Raw genomic sequence first — 10,596 nt, forward strand, 5'->3', positions numbered from 1 at the left:
TTATTTCCAGCAGAATCCCCTTTATTGGAATCAATGTATTAATGGCCCCAATTCCCTCTAGGTTACATTGGACAATCCCAGACAGGGGGGCTGGCTCCATGTTACTGGCACTCTATGGGTCATAGGGCACAATTCGAGGAAGGTTGAAAGCCACCTTAGACTGAGTAGCCATCCCTCTGCTGACAGCTGCTACAGCTCCACCTGACCATGCTTTGTCCCCAAGGCCTGGGCTTGGAGGGGCTAGCAGGGCCGAGAGGGGTCACGCATGCACAGAAGGGGAGGGGAGCAGGCCTTGCAGCTGCTGCAGCACCACCCCTTCTACTTGGCAGCTCCCCCCATCCCTTCCCTGCCTGATGGAGATTGGAGGGGAACCCATGGACTTGGTTAACAAGGGAGCCACCAGCCCTATAGACACCCAGCACAGCCACGGTCACAGCCAGACAACCACACCCCAGCAGAGAACCGATTCCACTGAGCAATGGCCTTGCAAGGACTGAGGATAACCCCAGCAGCTAGTGCAGGGTATTCAACCGCACTGTCACCCTCTGGAGTGCTACACAGGAAATGCTGGGGCCAGGCAGCTTCCTAGACTCAGTGCTGCTCCATAGGATAGCTAGGTCTTTCCAGGTGGGACGTACTAAAGAACCACCTTCCACCTCTGGATCCGGGCCCAGGGTAGGTGGTCATGTATTTTTGGCCCCATCTCTGCTCTGACCTCACCAGCTCTTAGCTCCTGAAAGTTGCATGGGATCCCATGCTCAAGTCCCAACAGGTAAGTGGGTTTGCACACTCCCCCTTCAGCACTGGGTGTAAGGATGCACAGCCCTGCCAGGACCTAGGCTCTGAAATGGGGCCTGGCTGGTAATTCCCTGGTAGTGAGCTTAGGGTTCCTCCTCACCACCCCAGCAGGGTAGAGAAGCAGTCTGGGTATTGGTGTCTGTAACAGGCAATCACTCCCAGACATTCTGCAGTGTGGTGCAGGGATGGCATTACTGACAGCAACAACCTCTAAGGAGCTCATTGATCTGACCCTCCTCTCCTTGTGGCCAGAAATCCAGTGGTCTCTCCCCCCATGACAAACTCTCAGCAGGCTAGTAAATGAAGAGGCGCCTGGAAAACTCCCCAGCAGCCCCCTCAAGTGTCACAATTCAGTCTTCACCTTATGGATCAAGTCCTTCTGGTCGATTTTCTCCGAGTCCTGGTACCACCGGTTGTAGGCCAAGAGTGCCACATTCTTAGCTGCCACTGCAGCCATTTCCATGGAGCTGGCCACCCACTCCACGCCATTGAGATAGAAGAGGTTGTCATGGAGGATGATGGGCGGGAGGTTCTTGGTGGCGTCGTAGTGGGGGTAAGCCTGCCATTCCCTCACCTGGACTGAGTAGTAGGAGCGGAAGAGGGTCTTCAGCTGTTGCTTGTCCAGGGGCTGCTGTGAAAGGACCCGCCAAACAGCAGCCTCCTGGGGTTGCTTCCGCCGGAAGACGCCAGAGATGTTGACGGGGCAGATGTTTTCCATGGCATTGAAGAAGAGGTCAGGGGAGTCGGTGGTGAGGACACTTGCAAAGGGAAAGAGCTTGGGGTCAGGGAAGCCAAAGTAGGAGGAGTTGAGGTAGCCATGGACAATGGACGTGATGGTGGAGTGGAAGGAACCTGGGAAGTCAGTGATGGGCGGGTCAAAGTTCTCAAAGGTGACGTTGCTCCTGCCAGAATGCAGCGGCGTGGCAATGACCACCATGTCGTAGAACGCTGAGCCTTGGTCCTCATCATCCTCATAGTGCACTTGGTATAGGGCTTTGCCATCTGCAAAAGGGACAGCTCAAGATTCACAATACTATCAGCCTGGGACCCAGAGCACAGTTTGCCACCACTGGATTCAGTGATCAGACAAGGAGAGCACTGAGAAAACAAGCCTTGGCCAAGCAACGCCTGGAACGTTCCCTGCCTTCAACCAGACCTGTTCCCCCTCACACCTCAGTCCTGCCAATGTACCTCAGTGGTGACCTGTAGCCTTCCTGGACTCCCACCAGATCTCATACAAGACATTCCAGTTCTGGGGAGTCACCTAGCAGACCACAAAGCAGCTGGGCAACACTGGGTCACTGGAGTGTGAGGTCTGCACTGCAGCCCCCCAATTTCACCTCTCTGCCTTGCCACAGACCCACCCAGCCACAGGCGGCTTCATCTAGTTCAACAGAGAAAGCCGCTGACTAGTGATGTAGGAGGCAGTGCCAAAACTGTGCAGGAGACAGAAAAGAGTCACCAACAGACCAGGCCAGGTGGATTGTGACACAAGCAGAGCAGTCAACCTAAGTACGGCCCATAACACCTTAACAAGAGGCATTACAATGGTACCTTGACAATTCACTTGTATGTGAACTTCAGAAGAGATGGACTAAACCAGAAATCACCAACCCATTCATTTGTGGTAACAGAAGTCCAGGGTAGACACTAACTGTGTTTGTCTGAGTAACTGAGCCCTGTCAGAAGTTCAACTATGTAACCAAATTACCTTGCAGATGCCAATTCTCTTTTATATCTTAATTGCCTTGTGTGTGCAACCATGTTCAGCTAACCTTGAGATCAAAGATGTGAAACTAATAACATGATTTATGCTTTCTTCAGCTTATCTGTTTCTCTTGTAACGAATGACTGGCTTGTAACTGGATAACCTGTGTGCGCATAGATGACTAACTTCAAAGCAGTGGTCCATGAAATACCTGCATTGCCTATCCTTACACAGAGAAAAAGCCCTGCTGTGATAATTTCTGTGAGGAGACCTGTAGGCTTCCTAGAGAGCTAAAGAGAGAAACCTTGGACTGATCCTTTCATCACTTGTCTGTGGAACTCTGAACAGAGAAAATTCAAGGGGTGGGACACAGAGCTGCCAAACAGTCATTTGGAAAACCCTGAGAACGCATGGAAAGACAATTGGATTCTAACCCTCTGGGATAATTCTAGAGAGACTTTTGCAAGCCAGCAGGTAACGCATCTCTGTTATTATCCTGGTCCATGAACATTGAAAATCACTTCTATGTACAAGATACCCATTCAATCGTGCTCCTTTCTTTTGTGAATAAATCTTCAGTTGGTTTACCAAGGCTTGGCTGACAGTATAATATTTCAATCAGATCTGAGAAACACGCTGGCCTGAGGGTAAGTGTCTGAGCCTTCGGAATTGGTAAAATCTCACATATGGGGAACTGGTTATGTCAGAGGTGGTTGTCCGGCGGGGAGGGAACGCCCACGGGTGAATGTCTGTCTGCTGGTTAATCAGTGGGGTACAGCAGAGGTCCTTGTGTTACTGGTGTGGCGTAGCTAATTGCAGAATCATCCACTAGAGTTCTGAGGACTCTCTGCCAGGTTCCTTGCAGTCTGCCCTGGTTGTGGCAGTCTCAGAGTGGCCTGCCCCAGGCACCCGGTCCCACTGATCTTTTACGATACCAGGACAGCACAGGGGGAAGGCATCCACTTGAACAAACAGGAGCAAATGGGCAGAGCAGGGGGAACTGGCAAGGGCAGAAGGCAGGAAGAGAAGAAGGGAATCTAAGGCCACTTGGCCCTCTCCATCCTGCCACCAGACCTGCTATTTTCTGAGCACTTCTGTTCTCTGCTCCCGCCACTGCTCTGCTCATGCTCCTCAAACCAGAGGCAAGCGGGTCCCGCACTAAACCTAGAGACGCCCCTGCCCCACTCAGGCCCCCAGCCCTACAGCCTCAGGCTGACGGGTGGATGGCGGACATACAATCCCCAATGTCACGGTCCACCCCCAGGAGGCCCGGCTGGCTCACCTGAGCTGCGCAGAGTGACGCCTGTCACCCGGGCCTGGATCACGTTGGCTTTTGTAAGCTTCAGCAAACCAGAACACACCAGCTTGTTGCCACCTTCCACAGCCCAGGTATTGCCTTGAGCCCCTGCCAGAGACATGGCCCCTAGGGAATGGAACAGGAACCATTAGACTCATTCATGGAAGGGACAAGGTATTCCCCCAGGGGCCTGCTCCCAAGACATTTTTGGCTTCAGGTGCCCCAAAACATCTCCGGGTCCACTGAACAGCCCCAACTCTGGCTCCATGGAGCCTGAAGGCAGCACAGGCACAGCCATCCAGGCTTCACCTGCAAAGGCTGGCATGAGCACCGACTGGCCGTAGCTGGAGCGCAGGACGGCTGCGATGACGTCGTCAATGAAGCGCTGGGTGACGCCCACCTCCAGCAGGGACTCAGCCACCGAGCGCTGCGTCATGTTGATGAAGGTCTCACCACCCAGCGAGCGCAGAAGCTCCTCCAGACTGGAGAAGGCATAGCCATGTGCCTGGTACTTGTAGATCCTGCAGGACGCAAGGGGAAGGGGTCAGGAGCAACGTGCACCCCCATCCTGGCCTTGTCTGAGCCTAGACACGGAGAAGCCCTCTCTCAGCTTGGCCACCTGGTGACAGTCCCCTGGAGATCAGGCATAGCCTGCAGCCAAGGGCAGAGGGAAGGACGGCCACACCCACGCTCTCTCCTTCCCCCCTAGAAGGGCTGATGCTGCCAAGCTGCTCCATACCTCATGAACTTCTCCATCACCTCCTCCACCCACATCTGCAGGCGCAGGAAGCTGATCCCGTAGTGCCACCAGAGCCGGAAGAGGTTCAGCAGGTACCAGTCCGTCTCCTCCAGGACAAACTGCTCGCCACCGAAAATGGCGCTCTTCCCCGCCACCTCTCGGCGGTGCCTCAGGCCTGCAGAGGGCGAGAGCGAGACGCTATTGCGCCCACATCTCTGGGGTAAGCAATGCGGGGGTGGCAGGGGCAGCATCAGGACAACAAGCCTTCACCGGACGCACAGATACCACTGAGGGGCCTCCGCGCTGGCAAGGCCACAGCTGACCATCCCTATGCATGGGGCAGGAGTGACGTGCAGCTCCAGAGCTGGATTTCGTCACGGGCTCTTCTCTGCATCATGAGCCAAACCAAACCCCAGGTCCGCACCTCTCCAAACTCCAAGAACTGGAGACCTGGATGGGTCACAACTCTAATTACACGTAGGGGGAAATTCTGGGGGATCTTCAGGACGAAGGCACCTTGGACAGACACGGTGTGTGACAGAGACGTCACGAATTTGGGGCACACGCTGATTCTGGGTTGGCTGAACAGGAACAAGGTCACGACTCTGGATGCAAAATAAGTGGGGTTAACATGTCTGGGACTGAGGAGCAGGAGAATCTGTCTCTGAGGTTCAGATTATGGCTTCTCCAGTGCACCTTGATCCTGCTCACAGCCCTTTCTCCACACCCAAAGCCCACAAGGCCCCCATTGTGCTCCATGTGCCTGACCTGTGGCCCCTCTGCTATCCTAGTCCTGCAATGTCCCTCATGGTGAGGGAGTGATAGGTCTGGAGTGTAGCAAACACCGCCCACCCTCTGACCCTGGAATGCCCTGGCCCTCTAGCTCAGAAGGGACACAGCTCAGGCCAGGGCCCGCCTTGGGCTCATGGCACTGGGATGGAGCATCAGTCTGGTGGATATGGTGAGGGTGAGCTCCTATCCCCACCCCACTCGTGACTGGAGGCCAAGCTGTCCAGAGGGGAGGGGGATCTGTGCTGCAACCCCCAGGAGCAGGATCAGCACCAGGAGCTTTCTCTGCCCAAGCTCCAGGGAAGAGGCACGGCCAGAGGGGTCCCGGCTCCCTCTCCAGCGTGCAGGAGGGGGAGGGCAGCACTCACCCAGCAGCTTGACGAAGTCCTGCATGTGCAGGCTGAGCGAGTGGATCGAGGCGCCGCCACACTCATACTGCTGCTTGTTGACGGTGACAGTGGCCAACCGGCCCCCCTCACTGCCCTTCTCATACACGTCCAGCTGCACCTGGGGCCCAAAGTGCTGCTGCAGGAAATAGGCCACTGCTGAACCACCTATCCCGGCACCCACCACGGCTGCCAGGGGGGAGACAAGGGAGACAGACCCATTAGCTAGGACGCTCACACAGCAGCTTTCCCCATGGGCACAGCAGAGCCGCGCAGCAGGTGCAGGAGGCTGTTGTGGCAGGGAGAGGCAGAGCGGATGGACCCCAGCGCCAGGGGCCATCCCCACGCACCACACCACACGGAGAGCACGGTGATCAGAGTGCAGGGCCGGGAGCCTGCATGCCGCGCTCTGTGCTGACAGACCCCTGGTGAATCAGGTTTTCCATCTGTTCGCACAGCAGATTGTCCCTGCTTAGAGGGGAAGGGGGCAAAAGATAACTGGTTTGTAGAGTGATACTGTTTGTTTAATGTAACAAAAACCTCTTCGCACCCCACCTACTCTGTGAGGTCTGATGCTGTGAACGCTTCTGCTGTGCCATGACAGGCCAGACCACTGCAGAGCTGACAGGCAGGGGACCCTGGCAAAGGCCAGAGGAAGCTTGGACCAGGCCTCACAGAGTATCAGTCCACTCTCCCCCAGCCTTAGTCACAGGTGAGAACCTGGGATGGGGTTGAACTGTGGCTAGGTCTTCCCATGCAGCAAAATCAGTCACAGGCCTGGGAAGGGCAAAGGCACTTGAGTGATGGGGGTAGACGCTGGAAACTCCAGACCAGCACAGGACGGTGAGGGGACACAAGGGTGAGAAACGTCCATTACTCCGTTCCCACGGGAGAGCATCTCACACACCAGAGACGCATCAGCACAAACCCTTGGCAGCCAGGGCCTCTCCCACAGAGGCTAACTCCACTAAGCAACCAAATGAACACACGCCGCCAACCTGCCCTGACTCGGGCAGGGAGGGCTGGCTGTGGCCATGGGCAGGGGCAGACCAGCACCAGGCTCAGAGGGCCAGGTCCCATCACCTGCCTGCCGAGGACCAGTCCTGCCCAACGTGGCCCTGGGGAAGGGCTCTGAGCAAACCCGGCTCCAAGGCACGTGGCGCCACGGGCCCGGGATGCTCTGTTATTTCTCCCCACCGCAGCCCAACGCGCAGGGCCGCATGAGACAGCCGCGTGCCCGGAGCCCGGCCCGGCCCAGGCCAGAGCTCCACCAGCGCTGCCCAGTGCTGACAGCCGCAGCCCGGGGTGCGGTTTGGGGTTCGGCAGGGGGAATATCCCCCCCGCCCCCACTGCAAGCCTCGGGCAGGCGCGGAACGCCCCCCGCCCCGCCCGCTCCCCCATCCCCACGTGGGTGTCACCCGGCCCCGCGGGAGGCCCCAGCCTTGCAAGGCGTCTCCCCGCGGCTCAGGCTGCAGCACCAAGGCCCCAGCCCGGCCGCCGATCCGCCCCGGAGCGCTGCCCAGCAGCGGCCGCCGGTCCAGCCCCGGCTTCGGTGTCACGGCCGCTCCCCGCGGGGGCTCGCAGCTCCTACCGATTTTGCCGGGCGGGGCGCCCCCCGCGCCAGCCCCGGGGGGACCGGCCAGGGCCAGCCCCACGGCCATAGCGGAAAGGAGCCGCAGGGCCCGGGGCAGCGGCCGCAGCTCGGCCATGGCGGGCGGGCCGGCGGCAGAAGGCAGGACCCGGCCCGGCCCGGCCCGGCGGTGGGAGCGGAGCGGCCGCTGCAGCGCCCCTCCTTTGTGCTGCGCGGAGCTCAGGCGGCTGCGGCGCCGTCGGCTCCCGAGCACGCGGCGCTGTGTGGGCGTGTCGGGGGGGGTCTTAAAGGGACCGCGCCCCCAGAGCGACCTCCCCGCCCGCTTGTCTCGGCACACCCCCGGGCTCGCTCCTCGCTAGGCTGGGTGTCTCCGGCTGGCTGCGAGCCCCGTAGAACGGCCTGGGCCGGGCCGGGCCGAGCGGGCCCCAGCGGCAGGGAGCGGGCGGCTGGCCGCAGCAGGGCCCCGGGTCTGGCAAAGCGGCCCGGGGGCCCAGAGCCTGCGGAGGTCAGGCCAGAGCCCACCCAGCCGCCTCCAGCTCAGAGATCAGGGGCTGCTCTGGCCCCTTGGGCGCGTGCCCGCTTTCACTGCCCGATCCCCGGGCTGAGCGAGCCGGGCCTTCGACCAGCCTGCCCATCCCTCCATCACCTGGGCAGGGGAGGTGCCCATCCCGCCGTCCATCCCTCTCCCGGGCAGGCGAAGGTACCCATCCCATCCCTCCCTCCGTGCTGCAAACGGGAAAAGGCCATGAAGGAAATGCAGCATCAGTCCCGTTGTTCAATTGCCCCGGTGCCAAAGTTACCCCATCGAAGCCACAGCGCACCCACCCCGTCGCCCTCTGCTGGTGCTTACCGCCTTCCTCTCTCCAACTGCTTGGTTAGCCAGGGGTCCGGCGTGACCCGGACCCCGTGGAACGCCTCCGGGTGGGGTGTTCAGGCAGGACATGGGCCTGACTCTGCCATAAACACAATGCAGAGAAATGTGTTGAGTGCCCAGAGCATGGTGGGGTGCTCTGGAAACAGGCGCACTGGGAGCCGCCCTGCCAGCACCCTCCTAGGAGATGCTCATGAATTCACACACACATCCAGCTGCTTCCTGCTTGCATCGAATCCTGAGGTCCCTTCCAGCCCCAGGAGGTCATCTAGTCGCCCTCTGTCTAAAGCAGTGTCAACGCCAACTAAGCCATCTCAGCCAGGACTTGGGCAAGCTGGGACTTGAAAACCTCTAGGGCTGGAGATTCCACCACCTCTCTAGGTAACACCTCCTGGTGAAACAGTTTTTCCTAATATCCAACCTACACCTCTCTCTGTATCTTCAGACCATTGCTCCCTGCTCTGCCATCCATCACTACTGAGAACAGTCTCTTTCCATCCTCCTTAGAGCCCACCCTTCAGGAAGTTGAAGGCTGCTATCAAATTACCCCTCAGTCTTCTCTTCTGCAAACTAAATAAGACCAAATCCCTCAGTCTCTCTTCATAGATCATGTGCTCCAGCTCCCAAATCATTTTAGTTGCCCTCAGCTGAACCCATTCCAATACATCCGCATCCTTTCTATAGTGGAGGACCCAGAACTGGACGAGATACTCCGGATGAGGCCTCACCAGTGCTGAATAGCAGGGAACAACAACTTCTCTAGATCTGCTGGAAATGCTTCTCCTAATGCACCCAATATGCTATTAGCCTTCTTGGCTGCAAGGGCACACTGTTGACTCATATCCAGCCTCTCATCCAGTGTAATCCCTAGGCCCATTTCTGCGGCACAGCTACTTAGCCAGTGGCTCCCCAGCCTGTAACCATGCTTGAGATTCTTCTGGCCCAAGTGCAGGACTCTGCACTTGTCCTTGGTGAACCTCATCAGATTTCTTTTGGCCCAATCCTCCAATTTCTTTAGGTCATTCTGGACCCTATCCCTACCCTCCAACATTATCCACCTGTCCCCCTACCTTAGTGTCATCCTCAACTTTACTGAGGGTGTTACCCACACAAAGTTCTTGTTCCCTTCCACACTTTAGGGACACACACACACACACACACACACACACACACACACACACACACACACACACACACACACACACACACACACACACACACACACACACACACACACACACACACACACACACACACACACACACACACACACGTTACCCAATCCATAGGGCTCAAGGCATGGACCTGTTAATTTAAACTCCCACCCTCACCCAGTTCCTAAGGTTCAGGGCGTAATTCCCTGCAAGTCTGCAGGATCTGTGCCACTGAAAAAAGCCTTACACAGTAATATTCTTACTCTGTATTAATTCACAATTACCAAGAAAGCAGAATACATGCTAAACACAGAGTACTATGCTCACCAATCCTGACAAGGCAGGCAGACTTCTCCAGTTGGGACAGACAAAGTCACTCTCTGGATGCTGGCTGCCGCACCTCAGGGTCTGGCAGTGCTGTTATTGGGGGATGAGTCCTCCCAGGTTTTTTCCTTAAGGTATTCCTTCTTCCATCCTTCTTCCCTTCCTGCTCTTTCCTTCATGGACACCAGTTTAAATAGTAAAACTTGAGTCCTGCTTAGCTGTACCTTGACCAATTATTTTAGCATAATTTTACTAATCAGTCATAAGCTACTGTAACAGAATTACCTAACCAATCATAACCCACCATCTTAACTGATTTACACCTAACAAAATTAATCATACAGCAGACAGGAGCAGTTACAAACCAGACAGATTGTACAGAAAACAGTAGCAAAGTGAAAACAATCATTATAGAATGTATCAGAGTCTGTATCTTCAAAAACAACAAGAAGTCCTGTGGCAACTCATAGACTAACATATTCTGGAGCAAAAGTGGGTCTTTGCCCACAAAAGCTTATGTTCCAAAATATCTGTTAGTCTGTAGGGTGTCACTGGACTTCTCATCACAGAATGGTGATTCCACAACCTGAGCTATTGATAAGTCATTGCTTGGCAGATGAAATGCTGTTATCTAAGTTTTCTATACCCATCTTGAGATCTGCTTTCTTTATCTGGAGACACTGGGTGGCATTAGGATGTGGTCTCCCTCGTAACAGCTTGATGTGACACCACTGCACTGAAATGTAGATGGCATGCGAGGATATGGCCAGCAGTTTCACAGTTACTGGCTGCTGTTCTTTATTGTGGCTGCAGAAGAGCTCTAGGCATCTCAATATGGCTATGGAGAAACCACATTGGTTGTGCCGTTGCAAGGGTACAGTCCATCCTCTCATCCAGATCATTAATAAAGATGTTGAACAATACCAGCCCTAGAACTGA

General features: G+C 56.2%; 1 protein-coding gene across 1 annotated transcript; it reads right to left on the minus strand.

Annotated features, from left to right (window-relative positions):
* On the minus strand, positions 1 to 7,544 carry PCYOX1L (prenylcysteine oxidase 1 like). The gene is made up of 6 exons (XM_075009877.1): positions 7,309 to 7,544; positions 5,700 to 5,906; positions 4,543 to 4,717; positions 4,113 to 4,324; positions 3,789 to 3,929; positions 1 to 1,800 (listed from the first exon to the last, which is right to left on the minus strand). Exons 1-6 carry the CDS (start codon positions 7,424 to 7,426, stop codon positions 1,142 to 1,144), a joined length of 1,512 nt encoding a protein of 503 aa, XP_074865978.1. The 5' UTR covers positions 7,427 to 7,544; the 3' UTR covers positions 1 to 1,141.
* Positions 7,545 to 10,596: the final 3,052 nt, after the last annotated feature.

The sequence above is a fragment of the Carettochelys insculpta genome, chromosome 15, assembly GCF_033958435.1.
Source record: "Carettochelys insculpta isolate YL-2023 chromosome 15, ASM3395843v1, whole genome shotgun sequence".
Classification (NCBI taxonomy): Eukaryota; Metazoa; Chordata; order Testudines; family Carettochelyidae; genus Carettochelys; species Carettochelys insculpta.

Excerpts from the sequence above, each read along its gene's own strand:
- PCYOX1L (XM_075009877.1), bottom strand. The coding sequence starts at position 7,426 with ATGGCCGAGCTGCGGCCGCTGCCCCGGGCCCTGCGGCTCCTTTCCGCT. Across the intron at positions 5,907-7,308 it reads CGCCCCGCCCGGCAAAATCG|CCGTGGTGGGTGCCGGGATA; the intron begins GTAGGAGCTGCG and ends CCCCCCTGGCAG. Across the intron at positions 4,718-5,699 it reads GGACTTCGTCAAGCTGCTGG|GCCTGAGGCACCGCCGAGAG; the intron begins GTGAGTGCTGCC and ends CGCCCTCTGCAG.